Source organism: Monodon monoceros, unplaced genomic scaffold (genome assembly GCF_005190385.1).
Source record: "Monodon monoceros isolate NGI ecotype Baffin Bay Population unplaced genomic scaffold, NGI_Narwhal_1 Super_Scaffold_6, whole genome shotgun sequence".
NCBI classification, from domain to species: Eukaryota; Metazoa; Chordata; class Mammalia; order Artiodactyla; family Monodontidae; genus Monodon; species Monodon monoceros.
In genome coordinates, this window is record NW_021703783.1 from 66,611,446 (window position 1) to 66,637,982 (window position 26,537).

A 26,537-nucleotide genomic window follows, 5' to 3' on the forward strand; every position below is an offset into this window, starting at 1 on the left:
ATTGGCAGTTGCCGTGGTTACTCTTTGTTTGGAGGCTCCGGGCGCTGTTTTCCAACAAAGCCGAACCTTTAGCTGCGGCTGGGTGAGCCGAGACCCCTCAAGGCCGGGGTTGGTGTAGGGGGAAGCGAGGCAGAGTTGCGGGAGCGCAGGCGGAGCCGGGCCCCTCTCCGCGGCGGCCAGGCTTTAGGGCGAAGCGGGGACTGCGCGCCCAGGGGGTGGCTGAGCGAGTCTGTGGAGCGAGAGGCTCCTTTCAGTTTTGAAGATTTTTGGTAGTTCATTCGGAACTTGAAGAACTACAGTTGAAGGATGGAGTTCCTTAAAATTTCCCATTTTTGGCAGCTTTAGCCAACTCCAAGTGGTGTATTGTCAACTTGAAGTAGTTTACTGTAGCCTGTTTGCAATGGGATCCATCTCGGGCTGCCCTGTCCTATCCTGTAACCACCGGCTACAGGTGGCTGTCGAGGGCTTAAATGCAGCGAGTGCGAATTGAAATGTGCTGTAGGTGTAAAATACACATCGGATATTGAAGAATTATTTTACAAAACAAAAATGTAAACTTTGTAATTACATTGGCCTTATAATTAATAATTTTCTATTGATTATATGTTGAAATAATATTTTGGATATATTGGATTGAATTAAATATATTATTAAAATTTCACCTGTTTCTCTTTACATTTTAAAAATTTGCTACTACAAAATTTAAAATCAAATATGTTGCTCAAATATGTAATTGGGCAGGGCTGATCTAAGGAGCCAGTAGATGAGCAGAGAGGGACATATAATGAAAATGTCTCCTTTACCATATTCTCCCGCCTTTCTTTCTATAGAAAGTTTTGTGAATCTGTACATTCTGCTTTATAGCCATGTTTTAAAAAAATCTAATTTTCCACCTAGCAAAGCTTTTGAATCACATTTTAATTGTTTGATTACGGGTAGCATTTTGCACTGGTTCTGGTTTTGTTTTCTTTTGGAAGAGGGAGGTTATGAGTAAAATTGAATATCTTAAAATTAGCTTTTAAAGTTATAAAAGTAATACATATTCATGATAAAAAAATCACTTAACATAAAGGTATGAAATGAAAATTAAAAATTCCCCAATTTCTTCCAGAAAGTTTCTGTCTAAAAAAAGTGTGTGTACGTGCATATAGTTATGCAAAAGAGATGTTATTCTCTGTAGTTTTCAGCCACTTGCCTTTGTTCAATTATTTCTTCTTGGCTACCTTTCCACAGGAGTACAGTAAATGTACCCATTTTTTAAAGGACTTGTGTAGTATTCCATTCTATGGATTTATCATAATTTATTTAACTGTCCTCTTAGTACTTAGGATATTTTAAAATAAATTTTTATTGAGGTAATTATAGATTCACATCCAGCTTAAAGAAATAATGCAGAAATACCTCTTATACACTCTGTCCAGTGTCTCCCTATGGTAATGCTTTGTTAACTCTAGTATAATATCACGACCAGGATATTGATATTGGTATAATCTGCTAATCTTATTCGGATTGCCTCAATTTTATTTGTATTCATTTGTGTGTGTATTATGTAATACACTATTTATCATCTGAATATGTTCACTAATTAACCACAGTCAAGATACTGAACAGTTCCAGCACTACAAGGATCTCTCATGTTGCCCTTTTATCACCATAACCACCTTCCTCCAATCCCATCCACTCCATTAGTGGCAATCACTAATATGTCCTCATTTTTATAAAATTTTAGTATTTCAGAAGTGTTATGTAAATGGAATCATATAGTCTATTACCTTTTGCTGTGGGCTTTTTACTAAGCGTAGTTCCCTGGAGATTCATTGGTATTGTGGCATATATCAATGGTTCATGCCTCTTATTGCTGATGGTATGGAGGTACTAGAGTCCGTTTAACTATCCACCTATTGAGGGACATTTTGGTTGTTTCCAGTTTGGGACTATTATGAATAAAACCGTTGTGAACATTTGTTTTGGTGTGAGCATAAATTTTCATTTATTAATGAAATTTTCATTTCTCTGGGTTAAATGCCTAAGAGTGTATGCAATACATGGAGATCAGTCGAGGTAAATCATTTACGTGTGAAAGAAAGATACGTGATATCTATAGCTAGAGGAAGGACAGGCACAGGTATTGTGTGGGTTTGTTTTTTTTTTTGATAGGAATGAACTGATTTTGTTTATGGAGGGAGTGGCAGTGGAATACAAATGTATGGCAAAGTAGTAAACAGAAGGAATAGTGGATGGAGCAGACAGTTCAGTAGGTGAGAAGTTATCAGATTCAGAGCATAAGTACAGGATTACACTTTATTAGGAAGAGGGTCTCCTCTCCTAATAAGATTAGAGTTAGAAGAGACTTCAGGAAAAGAAATAGGAAAATGAGGATGTTTCATTTTCTCTGTTAACTAGACTATAAACTCTATGAAAACAGGTTACTTATTTAATCAGTGTATTTGTAGCACCTAGCACTGTTGTGGATGCATCTTGTAGCCTCCCAAAAAGTTGATTTTGAGATGAATGAGTAAAAGATGGAAAATAAAGAGGAAGGGAGTGGAAGGAGGGATGGAAGAACAGAGAGCATGGAGGAGGGAAGGAAGGAGGAAGGAAGGAAAGAAAAAAAGGAAGGAAGGGCCGGGAAGAAGACAGCAGTGGAAAGGCCAGGGACTGGAGGAAAGAATGAAAGTTTGGAATAGTCTGGAAAATAAAATAAAAGCTGACTAGTACAATATTTTTCAACCTTTTTTTTATACCAAGACCCACAGTAAAATAAACAAACAAAAATTTTCATTGCAGATCATGCACACATGCATACATATACATGTACTTATAATTGAAACAAGTTTTTTTAAACAACTTTTACCTGTAGTATATGCAGTGCACTTACAGTTTCTTTTTTGACCTATCCTAACTTTACCTATTCTATCCTATCATTTAAACTAGATGATCAAGAGCTACTAAATTAATTTATTGATCCACGAATGGGTTACCATCTGCAGTTTGAAGACTATTGGACTAGAAGTTGTTCAAGGGATTGCTGGACAGATAATGAGCTTGACTGAGTTTGGATACCATTTGATAGTGGGAAAAGCACTGGCTTTGGATTCAGGATCTCTGAATTAGGATCCTGCTTCCATTACTTACTAGCATCATACTATGGCAGTTAAGTAACCTCTTCCAACCTTGGTTTTCTCACCTATACAATGACTATAATGACCTTTAACCCATTAAGTTATCAATCACTCAAGTGTCTTCTAGTGCCTGGTTTGTCACAGGTACTTAATACATGGAAGCTAATGATGGTAGTTAACGATGATGATGTGAAGACCTACTACAATGTACTGCTTGACCCATATCCATTACAAGCATTAGAGATTTAAATGAAATAAATATTGAACTTATAAGCCATGTATTAGCCATTATTGCAACATGTTATTGTTGGTTAAAACATGTGGCTATCTGGTGGAATTAACAACTCTGATTTAATGAGTAGAAACTAACCACATGTTTCCCCATATATAGACATAGGTTGTTCTCTTATAAGTATTTTAATCTCTGAATACTCAAGCTGTTCAGAGGTATTTTGCCATTAATTATTACCATGAAAATGAATTTTAGTATGAAGTTTCTTGGTTCAGAAAGGTAAGCCAGTTCATTCCATGTAACTTTTCCTTTAGAGAATTTAAGAGTACTATTAGAGTTGATCATTTTGTAGTCAACACATTAAAGAAATAATGAATGAATATAGGGAGAAAACATTTTCTTCAATATATAGTACAGCCATGATAAGGTGTGAGAAAAGTTTGTTAAACTAAAGCTATGTTAAACTAAATTTTTACCTAGAGCATGTTGGATTCGTATGGCACATTAAAGAACCTATAGGTTTTACCAGCATTTAGCCTCTTCAATTTTCTTTAAATGGTTTTGTGTTTTATTATGAAGGATGATGGAAGACAACGATGATGATGATATAAAGCTCAAAGAAGAAATAGAAGCTGAATTGGATAAAATCAGCATTTCTTCCTTGGAAAAAGATGATTTTGATAGTGATTCAAAATCAGAAACCCAGAGTGATAATAGTGATACAGTAAGTGTTGTGTTATATTTTTGAGCCTTTTAACTGGATAAGCCTTTTAGGAGAAATATTACTTTTCTCAGTGTGTTTTGTATACTTATCTCATTTTTTCCTTAGGGTCACCTTTAAGCAATATATATTAGTAGATATTTAAGTATAAAAGGTATATTGAAGGTAGAAATTACCTATAACTTCACATGTATATGTGTGCATTTTTCACAAAATTGGGATTGTACTATACGTATAAGTATGTGTATGTATATATACACGTATCTGCACACATGTGTATGTTTGTATCCTGCTTTTTTTACTTAATCTTGAGCATTCTAATGTGATTAGATATGCATAAAAAGCAAAATGTATGTGAAATCTTTAGACCAAAGAATAGTTACCTTTTTGGAAACCAAACATTTATTTTCTTTTCATTTGGGTATTTTCTCCAATGTTTATACGCCTAGAAAAGTTATTCATGGATTCATTCTTTTATATAAAAATCCTTAATCCAATGGAAACTTATTTTCAGCTATGTTATAAAAAGTAGATCTAATTAAAATTTTCCTGCATATATTTAACAAATATTCCCAGGGTCACTTATGGAATAATCCACCTCTTCTCAATTGATTTGTCATATCTGTTGTATATATTTAGTTGTTATACATGTGATCTATCCAAGGCTATTTATTCTTTTCCATTATTGTGTTAATTTTTGCCCTATAGTGGTTTTATATTTTTAAATATAAAATGGGTCAAATTCCTTTAGTAGTTCTGCTATTTCAAAATCTTTTCAACTAAGCTTTTTTCAAAAAACTCATTTGTCAAGTTTCAAAAAATAATTACAATTTGATTTTTAATTAGGATTGCAATAACCTACATAATACTTTTGGAGAAAATAATATTTTTATATTATTGTATCTTTTTATTCACAGCTAATTTAACTGTGACAAAAGTTCTGAAATTATTCATTCGAATATGAGATCCAACAGAATCATGGATGCAATTTATAACCACCTGAAAATTAAAAGCAAATTTTAACCAAATATATTTGTTTGGATTATGCTCTTTATACGGAGCCCTTTTACCTCATTTACACATTTTACTCAAATTTTTGGCATATCAAAACAGATTTTGATACATAGTTTTAGTAAAGAATTTTACAGTTTCTTTTATTATTTACATTTTTAGGATTTAGATGAATTACCTGACTCAGTTCTTCACTGTATTAACGTCATAAAGAATAAAAGTAAAACTGTTGAAGAGCTCATTCTTCAGGACGTGGAAGATACTGATGTTTTAAGTAAGTACAGTTTTCATCTGCTTGGCAGATAAGTTTTCTGTAAGTATGAATAATGAATAATTTATAATTTAGAAAATTAAACTGCTTGAAGTTCTTGTCTCTTGTCATATACAGGTATGCACATTTATCTCTAATAAAATATCCGTAGTATATTGGTCTGTTCAATTTAGTTCATTCATTTGTTTTACTTACTACCTTCCTTACGTCTCCAGTAAGTACTAGCCACTAACAATTTGTTTTACCAGTTCTAATTAAAACCAGACATTCTATTACTTTATGTTAAAGAAAAGAAAACTAATTGTGGGACTATTTTAGAAGTATCAATTCATACATATTTTTGGAGAAAAATATAATTTATATCAAAGCCTCACAATCTTTATTTGCTTCAACTGAGCAAATTTACTTCTTGCAAATTTATTCTAAGAATAATAGAATGAACAAAGATTTAACTAGAATTAATCCTGGCTTAGTTTATAATGAAAAATGGTAACAACCTAAATGTTCAACAGGACATTGGTGTGTCTTAACAATACACTCATTAAAAAAATACGGCTTAGACAATATTTAATAACATAAAGAGTTTCATGATATACTATTAAAATTATGAAATTTGATGTCATTTATAAAAATATTAGTATAAACTATAATGTGGATATTCATAGATATTTATACGAAAAATATTACTCTGTGAAAGGATATGCTCTAGCCACTGAGAGTGCAGCAGGGAACAAAATAGGCAAAGGTCCTCTCTTATTCTAATGTTCTGGTGTGGGGAGACAGACAATAAACAAATAAATACATATGTAATATTTCAATAATGATAACTTCCATGAAGGAAGGATTTTAAGATAAGGGGATAGGGACTTCACTGCTGGCGCAGTGGTTAAGACTCTGTGCTCCCAATGCAGGGGGTCTGGGTTCGATCACTTGTCAGGGAACTAGATCCCACATGCATGCCACAACTAAGAGTTCACATGCCACAACTAAGGAGCCCGCCTGCCGCAACTAAGACCCAGTGCAACCAAAAAAAAAAAAGAAAAAAGAGAAGGGGATAGAGATTGAAGATTGCTATTTTAGATAGGGTAGGTCAAGGAAGGCCTCTCTGAGGAGGTGATATTTAAGTAGTGACTGAAATGAGACAGTAAGCCACATGGGATATCTCAATGAAGGAGAAGTGAGTCACGTGGATGTCTAGAGGGCTGGTGTTCCAGAAAGAGGGAATCGTAAAGGCCAAGGCACACTGAGTGGGCGTAATATGTTCAAAGAATAGTAAGCCTTTGTGGTTATATCCAAGAAAATAAGGGGTCAGATCATACAGGGCTCTTATCAATCCAAGGTGTGGACTTTGGATTCTGTTCTGAGTATATGAAGGTTTTTGAGTAAGGAGTGACAGAATCTGACATATTTTGAGACAATCGTTCTGGAGACTCTGCAAAGGAGATGGCTTGAGGTAGCAAGAGTCCACTACAAGACTGTCACAGTAGTGTGGTTAGAGATAAGAGTGATTTGAGTAGAAATGATGAAAAACAGTCGCATTCTAGAAAACGTTCTTAAGGTAGAAAGAAACAAAAGTATTTATTGATGGATTTGTATGAAAGGAAGAGAGGAAATTTGGCTCCAAGGTTTTTGTTCTGAGTACCTGTGTGAAAGGATATATAAAGACTTATGTAGACCCTTCAGGTTTTAGCAGTGCTTATCTATAGTCGAGTTATGGGGGATTTTAATGGTTTTCCTATTTCTATTTACTAAGGTTTATACAATGAAAATGTATTTTAAATATATTGGCAAGTATAGAGCCTAATTATGAAAAAAAGCAAAGGAAATATAATTATAAAAAAATTAGTTACATGAAAGATTATATAACTACAGTTATAACAGTGGTTTAGAAAATTATAAGATCCCATGTATATAGCTCTAATCAAATAAGTTTGATAGTCTCAATGAATAGAATAATTTTCTAAGAAAATTCAAATTATCAAAATTGCTTGATAAAGGAGAAGACATGATTAAATCAATAATTTGGCTGAAGGTGGAAAGAGATTTCTTCTCAAGTGTCGTTAGGAACTAGGGATAATTTTGCAATTGAATTATTCCAATCCATCAAGGAGCAAAAAAAATCTGCATGTTATATAATATTTCATTTGTAAAAAACTGCACATTTTATTTTTTTATTTTAATTTTTTTTTTTGCGGTACGCGGGCCTCTCACTGTTGTGGCCTCTCCCGTTGTGGAGCACAGGCTCCGGACGCGCAGGCTTAGCGGCCATGGCTCACGGGCCCAGCCGCTCCGCGGCATGTGGGATCTTCCCGGACCAGGGCACGAACCCGTTTCCCCTGAATCGGCAGGCGGACTCTCAACCACTGCACCATCAGTGAAGCCCCAAACTGCACATGTTAAATACAAAACTGTGCAAGCTTCACATACACATACATAAGAGAAACTGAGGCTAATTTTATTTACGAATATGAATGTACTGATTAGGGCTCTCATTTGTAGACAAAAGCTGTTTTAGCTACTTTAAGGAGTAAGGTTTTGGGGAGTATTTGTGTAAAACAAACTTAGTGGCTTAAAATAACAGTATGCTGTTATCTTTTATATAGTTCTGTGGGTTGACTGGACTGTAGCTAATCAGTTCTTGCTTGCATTTCTTATGCATTTACAGTCAGATGTTGATTAGGGCCACAGTCATCTGAAGTCTTTACTGTATTGGAATTCTAAGATGGCTCACTGAAATGACTGGCAGTGATGTTAATTGTTGGCTGGGAGTTCAGTTGGAGCTGTCAGCTGGAGGCACCTATGTGGTCTCTCCCTATGGCTTGCATGGCACCTGGATTCTGAGAAATAGCATCCTGTGAACAAAATATCAAGAGACTAAGATGGAACCCTGTAAAGATTCATATGGCTTGTTCTCAGAAGTCATGCAACATCACTTCTACTACATCCTGGTGGTTACATAGGGTCAGCACAGATTCTTTGCGGGAGGGGGCTACACAGGGTATCATACCAGGAAGTGTGGGAGTGACATCTTTGGAGACTAGCTATTACAATAAATAACAGAATTGTTAATAGAACTGAAGAAACAGATTCTAAGCTGAACATCCAAAGTGTAGAAAATATACATGCAAGTACATTGTAGAACTGGGCTGCAGCAGGAGCTGCTGATATAATAAAGAAATTCAGAGACATTAATCCTCTACTATACCCTGCTATCTCCAACCCAAAGCACCCTCTATCATAGTCTGAGCCAGAAAAATGAAAATCTCTCTCTCTGCCTTTCTTCACACATAATATTTTTAGGAAAATAAAGACTGGGCTTCCCTGGTGGCGCAGTGGTTAAGAATCTGCCTGCCAATGCAGGGGACATGGGTTCGAGCCCTGGTCCGGGAAGATCCCACATGCCGTGGAGCAACTAAGCCTGTGTGCCACAACTACTGAGCCTGCACTCTAGAGCCCGCAAGCCACAACTATTGAGCTCATGTGCCACAGCTACTGAGCCCGCGAGCCACAACTACTGAAGCCTGCGTGCCTAGAGCCGTGCTCTGCAGCAAGAGAAGCCACTGCAGTGAGAAGCCTGTGCACCGCAATGAAGAGTAGCCCCCGCTCGCCGCAACTAGAGAAAGCCTGCGCGCAGCAACGAAGACCCAATGCAGCCAAAAATAAATAAATAAATAAATTTTAAAAAAAGAAAAGAAAAGAAAGACTTACACAAATGTATCAATTGGCAGAACCTAAATCACCCTCAGAAACCTAGCTTCAAAGGCATCTGGAGAATGTTATTTTTGCTTTTCAGCTCTCACATAAGAAAACATGCCAGAGAGGTTGTGAATTGGTGTTGAAAAAGAAAATCTATAATAATAGACAAAATAGGTGTGAATAGTCAGTTAATTAGCAGAATGGTCATCTGTAAAAAATAGTTTACTACTAGGGAACATTACCATGATAAAACATGTTAATTGAATAAGGAAAAGAAACATAACTACATCTGCACAGATGATAAAAACACAATAAAATTCAACAAAAACTCAAAAAATTGGGAATGAAAGTTTACTTCATTCACACATTAATAATTGTAATCTTTTAAAGTAAGACTTTTATTAAAGCATTTTCAGTATCTTGTGCTGAAAGATTATACTGCTAGTTTGTGGCAGGTAGAATTGAACTTTTGTTGGTTTCTAATCAAGGTGTCATTGTGATATTAAACACAGCATTATTCTGTGTACATGGAAAATGAACTTCAGTCTAGAATATGAAAGGTGATAAAGAGATCTAAAAATCTGTTATTTTTATTTTTGAATAAAGATTACAGATTTCCTATGTTCTTTGTTCTTCAGTATTTCCTATTGTTTTGAGTTACTGATCAAGAATATGCTGTGGTAGAATTTGAGATTAAAGGATGATGAAATAGTTTGGGATTTTAACATGTTGTGTCCTGCTCTAGTATTTAAAGTTATAATATTTCTTTCTCTTTATAGGCTATGATTATGGAGCAGTTTCTAATAATCATATGCATTTAAGGATAGAATTACGAACTGAATGTAAAGAAAATCCAGAACAATTAATGAAGGTATATGTTGTTTGACTGAAAGTACTCAATATTACAGTTAGAAATTTACCTTTACCTCTCACGTAGCATTTAAAGTTCACTGGCTTAAAAATTTAATTATTTTAAGCTAATAATTTTTGGATTTGTTTCCTCCTCTGGCATATAATATAAAACAATACAAATTTCAATCTTTAAAAATATTAGAAATAGTAATTTGAACCATCAATACTTGGGAATTTAATGTAGATAGGAGAGCAGAACTATATTGAATAGTATTTTTTCCCTAAAAACTCCAAGGAAAACAATGAAATATACTCTAATATTATTACTTTGCTTAGGAATGTACTATGATCCAGTGGAGACTTTAAATACCCTGTGGAAACTTTAAACGCAGAATATCTTATGTTAGTTTTTTTTAAAAAAACGGTAAAACAGAAACATCCGTAAAAAAGTAAGAGTAAAGGAGAGCCTAGCGTTTTTGGGTGAAACTCCCGGAGATGTATTTAAGAGAAAACCTCTTCCACAGGTTCAGCATCTTGAAATCATTTTTACTTCTCATTTTACCCAACTGTAATTTTACCTTACTCTATTCTTACTCTCTGTGTATTTAGCATAATGTGAAAATTACTTGTATGTATGTTTCTTACTCTCTGTTTTGGTAACCCTCAAACCTGAAATATATTAATTTGAATTATCATATTGCTACTTCAGTGGAATAGATATCTTGTACCTTTCAAGCTAGAATATATAGAAGTATAATTATGGAAAAGTATTAATCAAAATTATAACTTGTGTGTAAGTCAGGGCAAATTAGAGAATAGTCCTGTTTTTAAAACATACTGAATATATTAGCAATTTGTATATATGAGCTATTGCTGCAGATAAGAAATATAGAAAGGTATTAGGAGGAAAACACATATTAGTAGAAACATTTTGACATGATTATTAAGCAGTTTAATTGAATATTGTGAGTAAATATTAGAAAGTAATTAGAATTCTGAAAAACATTAGGAGGGTAAAACAGAGTGCGCTTGCATGGAAAAAACATTTTTCTTCACCATAAAGAGAATAATTATCAATATGCTATATAGAATTGTATTTGAGAGTGATTTGAAGTAAATAAAGTTCTATATATGTGTATGTAAATACTTAATGCATTATTAAAATAATAGCTTTACTCTCTATTTTGTTTTTCTTTAATCACTGGTACTTTTTTAACCTCTTAGATGTTATCTGAAATAGAAAAAGAAGAATTTCTGAGAAGTAAAACTCATTGTGGCAGTCCTGATTCTGTTCCAGAGCCTGATCCTTGTGATTTGCCTGTGGATGAACATGTTTTGCCAGGTGGACTAAATTGCTTGGTGATATTTATGATAATTTTTATGTGATTGACCTTAATTATCTGAAAAAAAGTAGACAGTTCTTTTGACATTTAGAAGAATATAGTCACAATATTTGAAAAATATTGTGTACTTGCTATGCTTATTTAATTACATGTTCTCATAGTTTTTTTTATGACTCCTAATTTAACTTCATGTAAGTAGAGTTAAAAATTTTCCACATATATAGCTGACTGCGGTAGATATATGCAGACCTGAATTTTTTAAGTGTCTCTTAACTGTGTTCCTTATGTATCCCTTAACTACACACATGCACACACACACACACACACACACACACACACACATAATGTTTTTATAGAAGTCTTATGGAATAGTTTAAGGCAAGTTATGTGACTTCTTTACTGATGCAATGGAATTTACATGTATTTTGCATACTTTTACTTTGGTAATATATTGACATTATTTATTTATTTTGAAATTACTTTTAAACTGCACTGGATCAGATTTGACTGTTTTGATTTAAAAATTTTTCTCCTCATGAATACAGATGATGCTGATATAAATTTCGGATACTGTGAAGTGGAAGAAAGATGTAGGCAGTCCTTTGAGGCTTGGCAAGACAAACAGAAAGAACTAGAAGACCAAAAGAAGCAAACTCTCAAAGCTCAGAGGGATAGAGAAGAAAAGCAGTTTCAAGAAGAAGAAGAAAAAAGACATTACTGGATGAAACAGTTTGAAGTTGAAAAGAAGAAATTGGAGAATATTCAGAAGGTAAGGTTTTTTAATTTTAATTTTTGTCTTTCATGCATTTTAAAAAATCAGTATCTACTTCTGAACAGTATTGATGTTTTGGTTTATGGTGTGAATTGAGCTCCATTCTGTGGGTTTTAATTAGTCCTAATAATCAAAGCAGTTGACTGTGGATTAACAGTATTAATATGGACTCCTTGCCTGGTTTTCATGAAATTCATTAGAATTTCAGGTACTGCTTTGAAATTTCATAGTTTCAAAGATTGTCCTAAAAAAGCTGACATTTACTACATAAGTTGTTACTTTTTTACACCCTTCTAATCATAGAAAAAGGCAATAGGATTTTCTCAATCATGTAATGTCCTTGCTATGTGGTCTGATATCTAACAATTTTGTAAAACATATTTGGTTGAAGTGGTTTAGCCATGTAGGTGATGGTATATGCCTCATTCCCATAAATGAGCTAATTCCTGGGACTAGAAATTTTTTGGTGTGAAGGAATTTTGAGTTTTTTTTCATTTCTGTTTCCTCCCAGCTGCACCTCAGGTGGTCCTCATCCTCAGGTCATGGTAGTGGCATATTGAGAAACTGGTGGATTTCTAAGACCTACTTGTGGGCCATTAGCCCGTTTAGAATGTATGGATAACAGACAGGACTTACATCTCTTGTTTTACATTACTAAAGTTGCCTTATATATTACTCACGATTTACTAGTTTGAGTGTTCCATATAGAGAACCTTAGCATGTAGTCACATAGACAGTTCAGGGTATTCAAGCCTCCAATGTTGAGTACACTGCATTTCCTGATTATATAGAAAATAAATAAATTAAAAAGTGATAATATTGTTGAACCAGCTTGGCCATGGCTTTTTCTAATAGTAAGCGATGAATGTTTAACTTTCTTTTAGTTATATTTTCCTTTCCACAGACCAGATTAGTCATTTCCAAAAGTCAGAAGCTTTTTTTTTTTTTTCCAATTCCAGAGTAGGAGTGAATGTAATGTAGATTCTTAGAGAAGTGTTTGCTGGCTTGTGGTAAAACGTATTATTGCTATTGGTTGTTAGTGATATTTTCAAATATTTTCTAAAAAACATCTGATTTTAAAATTCTATTCAGCTAAGTTGCCATTTTTATTTGTTTTGTAACAAAAATTTACTGACTACTTTAAGGGCAAAGCTTTCAGCTATGTGCTTACATGATACAAAAGAGATTTAACACCAGGACCCTACCCTTGAAGAATTGTAACTTGTTTTTTGAAAGTAATTTGTGCTTTATCATAAAATTATGATTTAAAAAATATATATGACATTAGTAGGTTTAATGAGTTTCTAAATGTGTGCTTTGTTTTACCTTGGGGCTTAAAAGTTTTCCAGTGAGACCATTCCGTAATTTTATAATGATGGATCCTAAATAATTTACTTATTTAGTAATTCTATTCTGTGTCCTTTGTTAGCTTCCTCTTCCATTTTCCAAAACAGCTATCATAAATCTCTTTCCTTAAGAGTTCTACCCAACTCCTCCCTCCTCGTTATTAGCAAATTATCACATAACATTTTTGCATTGATTACAAACTTCTTTGTCTTTCTTATCCTGCATCTAGTTAGCATCAATCTCTGTGGTCGCCTTTTTGCCTTTTTTTTTTTTTGCCTTTGCTCTTATCTCAGTAAGAGAGGTTTCTTCTACCAAAGGCTAGCTTTTGCTCTATATTCTATCATTCCATCCAGTTTACCCCAGTTTTCCTTTATGTTGAAACACCCCTACAGCTTCCTCCTTTCTTATTGCTTATAGGCATGTTCAATTTTCTCCTGTCCTAGAAACAAAAGAAAAATCATGAGATCATTTTCCTTTATATGTCTCACGTCAGCTGTTCCTTAGGTCTACTTATCATAGGCAGACTTCTTAAGGAGTAGTTATTTGTGCTCAATCCATTTCCTCATCTCTCATTCAATCCTAAATCTGCTAGGGATCTTCCACCACCGCCCCAGTGAATGAAACTGCTTTTGACAAAAATAACCAATGTTTTCTAAATTGGCTTGGACAAAAATAACCAATGGCTTCTAGAACCATACTCACAGGTTCTATTTCAGTATTTATTTTTGCCTCTTTAGCATTTCATGCCAATAAAAATTTGATTGCTGACCATTTCTTTTTCTCTTGACTTCTGTGGGACCATACTGCCTTGACTGTCTTCTTACATGTTTGGCCGTTCTTCCTTGATACCTATTTTAGGCTTCTTTTTCTCTTTCTCCTTGAATGTGGTCCTACCAAGGATTCCATCCTTTGTTCTTTCTTTTCTTACTTCATGTATTTTCTCTCTTGATAATCTCAAACACAGTTATGGCTGTTCAGAACCAAATCTATAGTTATAACAAAAAAAGTCGAACTACATAACTCTCCTACACTCAGAACTTAATGTATCTAAAGTTGAATGCACTGTCTTTCTTTCTGAGTCGTGCTCCTTCTCTGGTGTTCATTATTTTGATGAGTTACAGTATCATCATAGTCGAAGCTAGAAAGATATGGACCATTTTTAACTCTTCTCTCTCTTTTACTATCCTCTTCCTTCTAATAGTTATATTATTCACTGTCTCATCCATATGTCTACTGCTACCCCATAGTTCAGGATGTCCTAATGTCTAGCTTGGAATATTTACTATACTCTCTAATTGATCTTCCTACTTTTGGTCTTGTATTCTGTAAACTCATGCACCATAGTGCAGTTGGTAGGATAATTATTTTCTAAAAAAAGTTATTTCCCTGCTTAAATGCCATCAAAAGTTCCCACAATTCCTATAAGATAATGTCCAAAGAACTTTTCTCACTTCCTTTTATCCAGGCAGTTGGCAGTTTATGACCATTTCATATTTACATCGTGTTTGTGTCTCTTCTGACTCCTCGCACCCTATCTGCAGAAGGCCCTCATTGGTTCTCACATGGACTTCTCTAATACCTACCTCACTGATCTCCTTAGTGTCTCTCCTTGACTTACTTTCTCTAATTCTATCAAATGTAACCTTATAATTTTTCTAAAACAGAGCTGTAATCATTTTCCTAGCTCAAAAACATTTAATAAATGCCTAAAATGTTTATTTAATCTCTTAAAAGCCTAATAATTTCAAAAACAATCTTCTGTATGAAACCTTTCATGATATTCTAATTATAGCACCTATTCCTACCATAATCCTTATAGTTCTTATTTTGTGATAAACTTATTTTGCTAAATTTGGGGCAACGTGTGAATGTATGATTGCATTCCCATATTATTAAAGGTAAAGTTTTTGAGGGAGGGGATTATATTTTACTGATTTTTTTTTTTATTCTGCAGAGCCTTTACAAAATAGATGCTAATAAAGAGTTAATGAAAGAAAACAATTACCCTCTGAACTGATTTATTATGTGAATTAAATGAAATGGTGTGGAGAGAAAAAAATTGTAATGCAAAACCCATCTTAACACACATTATCATCTGTAATTTTTGCATTGTCCAGGAGTATTTCTAGCCAATGCATTTTATTATATGAATAAACATATAAATGAACTCAAATAAATAAAACGACTTACCCAGATTGTGAATATCTTTATATGCTAATGGGAACCCTAGGTATCATTTTATTATATTTCAGGTTGGGATTAAAGTTGTTATCCCAGTACTAATAACTGAGGACCATTGGGTGAGTTGTTATCTTTAACCATTGTTTACAAATATATGTGGTAAGAATCATACATAATAAACATAATATTGTTTGATAGTTGAATATAATATTTCAATATTATCATATGCTCAGCAAGAACAGGACAAGATGAATGATGAACTTCATAAAGAGGAGGAAATATGGAAGGAGAAATTTAAACAGCATGAGGTATGTGTTTGTTGTTTTTAAGCAGCACAATAATCATTCTCCATTTGAAGTAAATTACTATGCTAGGAATGGGTATTTTAAAATAATATTGCCTAGTTGGTATAGGATTTAATTTACTAAAGTTTTAAAAATACCTTAGTTATAGAAGCTCTCCTTGAAATAGAATGTCTTGAAAAGGAAAATAAACTGGTTCAATGAGTGAACATGTCTATATACTCTTGTAATTGTAAAATTTCTTTTAAGTTTTGAGAAAACATACTATTACGAATATTTCATTATGATTGAGGATTGTTATAAGAGGTTACTGCATTTCTTTAACACAACTAATTGAATGTGTTAAATAACCCCTTTAAATTTAAGATGATCCTGATGACATGTTTATTGTTTTAACTTTAATTTACTCCACAGTTTTTATATAAAATTATTTTAAATAATTACAAGTAAAAAGTAGATAAAATTTCCCATAATCCTATAATGTAGCTAAAAATATTAACTATCATTGTATTTTTTCCAAGTCTTTTTAAAATTTATACAAACACATTCCTGAAAAAGTATGTTTATACTGGCCATCTCTAAATTAAAAAAAGCTGGTTAGGGCTTCCCTGGTGGCGCAGTGGTTGAGAGTCTGCCTGCCGATGCAGGGGACCCAGGTTCGTGCCACAGTCCGGGAAGATCCCACATGCCACGGAGCAGCTGGGCCCGTGAGCCATGGCCCCTGAGCCTGCGCATCCAGAGCCTGTGCTCTGCAACAGGAGAGGCCACAACAGTGAGAGGCCCACGTACCGCAAAAAAAAAAAAAAAAAAAAAAAGTTGGTTAGACATGTGAAGGCGCATGGTTCATTATGAATGATAAGAAAAAAAAGACAGTAGTGGCTCACTTTCAGGGAATACAAATGTTGGAGTTAGGAGAGCCATTAAAGTACCCCTTGCCCTGTTGGTGGGAATGTAAATTGATACAGCCACTATGGAGAACAGTATGGAGGTTCCTTAAAAAACTGAAAATGGAACTACCATACAACCCAGCAATCCCACTACTGAGCATATACCCTGAGAAACCCATAATTCAAAAAGAGTCATGTACCACCATGTTCACTGCAGCACTATTTACAATAGCTTGGACATGGAAGCAACCTCAGTGTCCATCGACAGATGAATGGATAAAGAAGATGTGGCACATATATACAATGGAATATTACTCAGCCATAAAAAGAAACGAAATTGAGTTATTTGTAGTGAGGCGGATGGACCTAGAGTCTGTCACAGAGTGAAATAAGTCAGAAAGAGAAAAACAAATACCGTATGCTAACACGTATATATGGAATCTAAAAAAAAAAAAAGGTCATGAAGAACCTAGGGGCAAGATGGGAATAAAAATGCAGACCTACTAGAGAATGGGCTTGAGGACATGGGGAGGGGGAAGGGTAAGCTGGGACAAAGTGAGAGAGTGGCATGGACATATATATATATATATATATATATATACACTACCAAATGTAAAACTGATAGCTAGTGGGAAGCAGCCACATAGCACAGGGAGATCAGCTTGGTGCTTTGTGACCACCTAGGGGGTGGGATAGGGAGGGTGGGAGAGAGGGAGATGCAAGAGAGAAGAGATATGGGGATATATGTATAATTGATTCACTTTGTTATAAAGTAGAAACTAACACACCATTGTTAAGCAATTATACTCCAATAAAGATGTTAAAAAAAAAAACTTATAACTATCATGCAGTAGCAAAATAATTAAACAGGTGATATGAAAAGAAAATTAGAATCTTTAATGAAATACCAAGTATATATTCTAGAGTTGAATAGTTCAGTGTATAAAAATAAAATTTCAATGGATAAGTTTGACAGTAGATTTGACACAGCAGGTGAGAACATTAATGAAGCTGAAGGGAAGTCAATAGAAAATACCCAAATTTAAGCACAGAGACGGCAAAAAATAATGGGAAAAGCAGAGAAGTATACAAGAAATATGTGATACATAATGAAAATATAAAAAATGTGTATAATAGTAATCTTGGAAGGAGTGTAGAGAATGGGGCAGAACCTATGTGTAAAGAGATAATAGTTGAAATGGTTTCAAATTGTTTTCGAAAAATCAGTCTGAACATTTGAAGATGGTTAAAGATCTCCAAATAGAATCAATACAAAGAAAATCACACCTGGGGATTTAATAGTATTGAAATTCAAGACAAGAGGGAAAAATCTTAAAAGCAGCCAGAAAAAAAGACACATTACCTAAAAAGGAGCAGCAGTAACCTGGCAGCTGAGTCCTTAAGTGAAATGATGGAAAGAAGAAGACAGAATAAAAAATTTAAGTACTAAGTGTTAAGGGTTTCTTTGATCATTAGTGTTCTTTGAATCCAGTCTTCCTCTGCTTTCTGGACTCAGTTTTCCCTTCCTGCAGTATATAGCTAAATACTTGTCAAAAATATACTTTTGGACAGCAAGTTTTCTCAATCTTTGCACAATTGAAAATGCTTTTATTTTGCTTTTAAAACTGAATGATTAGTTTTCTTGGACACAGAATGCAGGTTTATTACCATTTAGTTTTAACAATTTAAAGATACAACTCTATTGCATATTTATTTTTTCACATGCCATCTATGATTGCAAATTTGGTACTCATTCATTACATTCTTTTGAAGCTTTGGGATTTTTCGCTTTTTACATTCATCCACACATATTTGCTGGTTTTCTACTGTGTCCAGGCACTTCTGTAAGTACTCAAGATACAGCGGTGAAAAAAAAAAAAAAAGATACAGCGGTGAATAAAACAGAAAATAATCCTTGCCTTCATGGAGTGTTTTGAAATATTGCTAGTATCTAGTATATGAGTGTATCATTGTGTGGTGTGTGTGTGTGTGTGTGTGTGTGTGTGTGTGTGTGAAGTTAACTCTGTATCTTAACAGCCTTTTGTTTTTGGTTTAGAAAACATATATTTCTATGATTCTCTTTCCTTTGGTTTTTCTCAGTTCTTCATTTTGGAACTCCTATTAGTCATATGTTGAGGTCTCTGTGTTGATCCTCTTTACACCTGAACATCTCTGACATATATTTCATAGCTTTGTGTTTTATATGTTGTTTTGGGAGACACCTAATTTTGAAGTTTTTGTTTAGGCAATCAGCTGTTCAGCAATTTTATATTGATTTTTTTATTTGAGTGAGTCATATATTTTTATTTGAGGACTTGTATTTCATTTTTATATGAGTTTATTCTTGTTTACACATTTTTTTCTTAAAAATATATTTTAATTTTTACTTAAATAGCTCTTTTCTCAGAAATTGGCTCTTCCACCTTCTTATTGAAGCATTTTTATTGCTTCACATCTTTTGTGTTAGTTTTTCTCAAATATTTGCCAAATTTTGTTGATCTGTTTACTTTTGTTTTAGAACATTAGTGACAATGATATTTTCTCACCTACCTCCAGATTATCTCACTTAATGCAAAATGTGTTTATCAACTTTCTTAATAGTTGAGAAAGGTTAAGACGTGTAACTAGGCTTATTTGTATGTACTACCTCACCTTCCTGGTATTATAAGTCACAAAATAATTCCCCACTTCTGCAGTCCCTGTGCTAGTTCCTTTATCAGAACTCCCATCTCGGAAAGTCTGAAGTCCTTTTCTCCTACACAGATTTTAGCTTGAGGCTTTTCTTTCTTTTCCTCTGTATCATTCAGATTTCATAAGCTTTCTGTCTTCAAGGAATTCCTCAGTCTGTGTCTGGGTGGCTTAGGATAGCCATAATATTACAATATCAACTTACTAACTTGATAGAAGCTCCTAAATATTTTAAAAATTAATATACCCTTTAAAATAAATTACTTTAGTTCCTCTAAGTAAGTTTTGTATTGACTTTACTATGATTTCAGTTTTAGTATTTGTTCTCAATCTATATTTTGGATACTTTAGTAACATCTCACATTTAATTTATGCTGACTACTATTTATCTTACTTTATTTTAGGAATTTATTAGAAACTTGCATTTACAAATGGAAGAAGAAAGAAAAAAATTTAAAGACCTACAGGAAAAAGAAAAAATGCGTTTGTTAAAACTGCAGCATAATGCAGCTGTAAAAATTCAAGCTAAATATAAAGCATTTGTGGCCTACCAAAAATATGGCCCAATCATAAAGGAACAAATAGAAAGTAAGAAAAGGAAAGCTCAAGAGTGGAAGGAAAAGGAAGCAAAAATACGACAAATGGAAGAAGAAAAACGAAAAAGATTAGAGGAGGAACAAAGAATAGAAGAAGAGATAAAAAAGCAGAAGCAAGAGGGAAGGAAAAGGAGAGAAAAAGAATATGAAGAAAAAAAGAACATCCTGAGACAAGAAAGAGAGCAACAACTAAAGAAGGAAAAATTGAGATTAAGAGAAGCTGCAAGAAAACAGCTAATAATAAGTAGAGCATTAAAAAATGGAGATTATAATGCCAAATATTTAACTGTTGAAGATAGATCAAAGAATAAGGATGATGTAGCCCGAAGACTAGGGGATGAAAAGTCAAAGAAGTGGAAAGGTGCTCCCCCTTTGCCAGTTGAAGAATCGAATAAGAGAGAAAATGTAGATAGACACCTTGTATTGAAAGAATCAATACAAGTGCAATTAAAAGAATCTATATCAAGCCAAGCAATTTTGCCAGTATTTAAAATGGAAGAAAAAAATGAAAACCTAGCAAAACAATGTTCAGAAGAATCGGTCAAAAAAGCAAGGAATTATGGAAACATAGACCAAAAAACTCAATTGGAAAACCTAGATCTAAAAGAAAATGTGAAAGAACAGTTTCAGCTGCAAGAATTAAACTCTCAAATACAAAAAGAAGTCATGAAACCTTCCATAAATGAGATTATGAGACAAGAAACCCAAATAATAATATTAGGACATAATCAAGAAATTAATGAGGTAAACAATGAAGCACAGAAAATAATCGATGATAATCAACAGAATAAGATACAACAAGTAGAAAAAGAAGAGATATCAGAACAAAATGGAACATTACATGAAGACAATAATATGAAGAAAATTTCAGTGATTTCAATAAAACAAAAACCACTACCACTAAAATTAGAAAATCCTGCAGATATAGGGGAAAATATAACACTACAAGAAAAAGAAATTGATTTAAAATCTAAAGAAACTGAGGAGAACCCAAAAGGCAGTGCTCTGAATAGTGACTTGGTTTTTAACACCAATGATGCTATGATAAATGTAGAAGGCAAAATAAACAAGCAAAATTATAGTTTAGGTAGAGATGCTCCTTGTGAAGACTTGGGTGGCAATACTGCAAAAAACTCTTTGGTTTTTAAAGAAATAAACTCTCTGAAGTCTCAGATTAAAGAAATTCCAGAAGAATGTCATGAAAATAGAACTGAATGTGAAAATATAGTGACCTGCTCTGTACCAGAGCCAACACTTATATTTTCTATTGAGGAAAAGAGGCTTGCTTGGATAAAATCATTTAAACCCTGGTTTGAAATTTTCAAGCAAAATCAACAGAAGAAAATTGTTAGGAGAAAGAGACTTGTAAAATGCCCAGTCAACGTGATGCCCCCTTTGAGTACACTAGAAATTCTTCAGTGTGGCCCTTGGAATACTTTACAGCAGGTATTTTATAATACTTTTTTCATACTGAATTGTGATTGGTTCACTAAAATGTAGCTTTAAAAATCTTAATAGAAGGCATATTTTATTTATTTATTTAATTGAAGCATAGTTGATGTACAATATATAGCTTACAGGTGTACAATATAGTGATTCATAATTCTTAAAGGTTATACCCCCTTTATAGTTATTATAAAATATTGGTTATATTCCCTGTGTTGTACAGCATATCCTTGTAGCTTACTTTATACATAATAGTTTGTACCTCTTAATCCCCTACCCCTATATTGCTTCTCCCCCCTTCCCTCTCCCCACTGGTTACGACTAGTTTGTTCTCTGTTTCTTGGAGTCTGCTTTTTTTTGTCTCTCAATCAGTGAAGTTGCTAATGAAATATTTCTCCTATTTGAGAGAGGTTGCACTTAAAAGATCTCCTCAATTAAAAGTATTCAGGTCATCTTCTCCTTCAGTGAAGCACTATGAAGAGCTTTGATTTGTCTTGATACCTGTGTTCAAGGGCCCTATAACCATTACTAGGCTTCCAAGAATGGAGGTATCTGGGAATGTAGAGCTGAATTAGAATAGGAAACTCCTAGCTTGATACTCAGGAGTTAGTCTGCTTTAGTCCTGGGCCACAACACCACCTAGTGGCTCCTTTCGGGAGGAAGTGGATTTCCTTGAAGTGGATTTCACAAGTGCTGTGAAAGAAGGGCTTACAACAATGGAAGACTCTAGAATTTCTATATAGAAACAGAGTTATTTAGTCACTTGCTATATAAACGTGGTACATCTATGCCTGAAATTTAAAGTCGTTGTCACCAAATGCTACTAATTTTCTATGTTTATGGAAACAGAGTTTCAATCAAAAATAAGACAGAAACTAAAAAATGTGTAGAAAAACAGGAAAGAATATTGCAAATAGTGAAGTTCTAGAAAGGATTTAAGATTAAAATACATATGTTTATCTGGGGCCTGAAACTCAAATGTATTTATAAAATTTATTTAGTTTCTTGGTATAGGTAGATGCCTAGAAAAAGAAACATTCTTATTAATACATATGCATTATTTGATTCATTCACTCAGCAAATATTCATCTGTCTAATATGATCAATCCATATTTATTGTTAGATTAAAGGGACAGAAACAAACCCCAGTCTTTGCCCTTATGGATCTGACTATGGTAGACAAAAAGGCATTAAACAAATAAATACACATAAATACATTACTGCAGATTTCGATATTTGCTATATAAGATTTCAGGGTATTCTGTGAGAGAATAACAAGATAGTAGGATTTAAAGAGATCTCTGGGATGTGAAAGAGCAGTATAAAGAACAAGAATTACTTTGAAGTGTATTTTTTTTTCCTAGGCAATGTATTTTTCATATCTATCAGACTTATAGAGTTACATATAAAATCTCTCAATAGCTCTTCTACTACATTTTTTTTCTTTAGCCATGTTATCTCTGGAATCATTCTTTTCCTACTTTACCTAAGATGTTGCTGCAGGCTTTCTGAATGGATGACATTAGATACTAACACTTTTATTTTATTTAAAATAATTTTCTTCATGAATATCTATTTGGGCTAGGCATGAGTGACAGCTTCTTGCCTACAGTATTTGTTTCAATAGTTCAAGAAACCAGTAGTGCTCTTCTCTTTCGTTGTGGTTCTCTGTTTTGTCCAGTGAGAGGAGCACTGAGAAAGTTAAGACGTATGAACCTCTTTCTCCTTGGTGTTTCTTCTTCTGCCCACTCTGTTCCTTCTATGGAACTCTTGTCAATTTACATAAAGTGAGGATTAACCTTTTCTTATACTTGTTAGAGCAAGACCTTGTAAACTGTAATGTGTATACAGATCACCTGGGGATTTGTTAAAACGTTGATTCTGATTCTTTAGGTCTGGTGATCAACTGCAGCGTACTGCATTTTTACAGTGCCCCTGGGTGATGCTGTTGGTGCTGGCTCATGGACTAATTTGAGCAGCAATGTTCTAAAGGACCCTGTAATCCTTTGACTACTACTCAAACAACTATTTCAAACATTTAATTTTTCTTTGAAGCATCAAATATACAGTATAAACATGAAAATATAAGTGCATGTGCCATGTAAGTGCTGAAGTGTTATAAAAACCATCTTGTAACTTCCTTACTTTGATTTTCTAATCTCTTAGCTTCACGTCTTTGTCATTATCTGCCACCTTTGTAAAGTCCTTCTGGAGTAAACCTTTAGAAGAGAAAAATTTATTCTTCTGGAATTTCACCCAGTAGTCAATTCATTTTGCTTATGTTACTCTCTCACTTTGAGCCTTCAGGACATGATTCAGGTCTGCCTCTTGTCCATACTTCTTTATGTATTGCCAGACAAATAGTGGTTTTCATTACTTGACTGTGAGATGGATGAGTGGGAGGATGGATAAAGGGATGGAAAAAGAAGTCCAACTGAATGTTAATCTTATCTCCATATTATTATCAGCTTCACAATTTAGCTAGGTTGTATTGATTAAAAATGAAATTAATATAAAAATTACTTAAATGTAATTTAATAAAGTACTAACAATCCCTGTATCAAATAAGATCAGGGTTCTAATTTTATTTCTGCCATTTACTGGCTGTGTCACCTTGTGCAAGGTGCTTGATCTTTCCCTTTCTGAGCCTCAGTTTTGTCTTCTATAAACTGGGAAGAGCAATACCTACTTTATAGGATTGTTGACTTTTTAAATACCGTATGTGAAGAATCTGGTCTTACGCTCCTAACATATATGATAGTCATTGTCAAATGTGGATCTCAAACATCTGAAGAAAAAGGCAAATGGATTTTTGAGGGCTGCTTCATAGCCTCTTTCATCAAATACGTTATAACATTGAAAATGCTGGATCATCTACTATATGGAATAATATCCCAAAAGGATATGACTGAAGAGAAGTGATTATTGACAACTAACATAGTTTTCTTTTTCCTAGTTGAATGCTTTAATTCATCTTTCTTTTATTTTGGGCATTTTGCTACGAATGGTAACTTGCCTTAAATAGCAACCACAAAAAAAGGGTACTAGCTTAAGGATTTTTTGCTATGGCTTTATAACATGGCATGGATGATAACATTTTAGAGGCTGAATGTCTCACTTCATTCAAGGCAAATTGTAATTAACTGGTGTTGTGATGGCACATGATTTACTTGAAGTTATATTCTCATTCATTTAAGCCACTAATCATGCCTCAGATTCAGTCTCTTTGCCGCTGAGTTTTTGAACAATATTATTTCTCCAGGTTGAATAGATTTGAGATTGTGGCACTGAACATAAAGCAAAACAGTCATTGCTTTCATTACTTTTGTAATTACAGTCTACCATAGATGACTGACACTGCTTCGGTTGAACTCAAGAGTAACTGAGAGTGAACTCTATAAAAAATCTGTAGCTATTTTAGGTCATTTTATTTACCAAAACTGTCAAGGATTTGGGGAAATATAGACGATTAAGTGGAAAACTGATTTGTGATCTTTTATCAAAATATAATGAATGAGTCATAGGTTTTCTGTAGATGGAGTAGTTCATTTTCAACTCATGAGAGACCAAAAATATTAATCTTCCAAATATTTTTATATTATCCTTTGTAAGGGAACGAAACTATGAATGCTATAAATATTTTAGTTTTGCCATAGGGCTAGGACAGTTTATTCGTTTAGTTATTTAAGAAGAATTTAGCGACCATCCACTATGCCCCAGTTGCTCTTTTATCAGGCTGACCATGCAGTAATGAACACCTGTGAGTACTAATTCTCTTTGACCTTAATTTTTAGAGCATAAGGCAGTTCTATTTATGTAATTATTGTCATGCATGTATCAAAATGATGAATGTAAAAGTTTATTTGATCTCATAAGTTTGGAAAAAACTAGAGTGCGGTAGAGAATAACTTGCTATATCATAAGGAAAAATTTTAAATCTTTAATAAAAGGGAGGAGGAAGTACCATGGAATACCTCATATTCACAAGTAGACACCATCAACAAGGATACTGCAACAGCTGTCACTCCTGTACTGTAATTAAGTTAGAGAGGTTGCCACATCATAACTAGAACTTAATTGTGCTTATATAGTTGATTGTAAGCGGCATATTATTACATCAGGCAGGATAATATAAATTATAAGGTAGAGCAGCATTTGTTACTATAAAGCTGCAGCTGTAGGGTTTTCAGTTTTTAAGTGCTCAGTTCTAAATAGTGTGTTCAGTTTTTTAGTATAGAGCCACTTTTCCAGTTACAGAATTTATAGTATCTCTTTGTGGACAAATTAAGTGGGCATTACACAGCAGTTATCCTGACACAAGTAGATTAATATTTTTCTTTCTGAAAAATTATAAAAAAGAAATTTGTTTCAAAAGTTGTTTTACATTATGAGTAATTGAGAAATGCCTAAAATCATTATGAAACTAGAAACTTTTATTCACCCAAAGTTTTAAAAATAATCAGTTATTGCTTTTGCTACTTAAAGCAAGGAGTAGTCTAATCCCTTCTATCTCCAAGAACATATGGTCTGCCCATTTACTTACATAAATATGTAAATGTAAAACTTTAATGCACAGGAAATATTTCCCATGAAGAGGAGTTACTGCACTTAAGAATTTTATACTTTTTCCAGGTTTTTTGAAGTAATAATGCTTTCAATTTCAATAAAACATTTAAAAAATTTCTTTCGAGTAAGATATACACTAGTATCATATATACTATAAAGCTAATCATTTTAGAATTGTTATTCAGTACATGGGAAACCTGGCCTTAGGACTTGTGATGTGGCAGTATGAAAGTATTTTTACTATAAAGCAATTTAGCTTATATAGTTATTTTAGTGCATGGACTCAATTATGGTGAAGAACCAACATATTATTACATTATTACTGTGCCAGTTTTACTTAGGTGAGAGCTCTTGAGTTTAATAAGTGGAGTGCTTTTCAGTAACCTCAAAATATTTCTATCTGACATATTCTTGTAGAACTCTAAGTGTAGTCCTTAATATGCATACCATAAAGTTGAATACATTATTTGTTATTGAATTTTCTTTAGTTGAAAAGACTTAAAA

At 33.6% G+C, this 26,537-nt stretch overlaps 1 protein-coding gene across 6 annotated transcripts in view; it reads left to right on the forward strand.

The window, feature by feature from the left end:
- The first annotated feature begins 21 nt into the window (after window positions 1-21).
- LRRIQ1 (leucine rich repeats and IQ motif containing 1) overlaps window positions 22-26,537 on the forward strand; it is a 197,776-nt gene continuing 171,260 nt past the window's right edge. For 5 of the 6 annotated variants that reach the window (XM_029204163.1, XM_029204165.1, XM_029204166.1 and 2 more), the window contains exons 1-9: window positions 23-82; window positions 2,935-3,153; window positions 3,934-4,078; window positions 5,249-5,360; window positions 9,833-9,924; window positions 11,130-11,247; window positions 11,794-12,017; window positions 15,782-15,856; window positions 19,830-21,467. In XM_029204163.1, coding sequence (XP_029059996.1) covers window positions 3,935-4,078; window positions 5,249-5,360; window positions 9,833-9,924; window positions 11,130-11,247; window positions 11,794-12,017; window positions 15,782-15,856; window positions 19,830-21,467 — 2,403 coding nt within the window. In that variant the 5' untranslated portion in view covers window positions 23-82; window positions 2,935-3,153; window position 3,934. Of the gene's footprint in view, window positions 83-2,934; window positions 3,154-3,933; window positions 4,079-5,248; window positions 5,361-9,832; window positions 9,925-11,129; window positions 11,248-11,793; window positions 12,018-15,781; window positions 15,857-19,829; window positions 21,468-26,537 lie in introns of all 6 variants that reach the window. The other variant, XM_029204164.1, reaches the window with a different exon arrangement.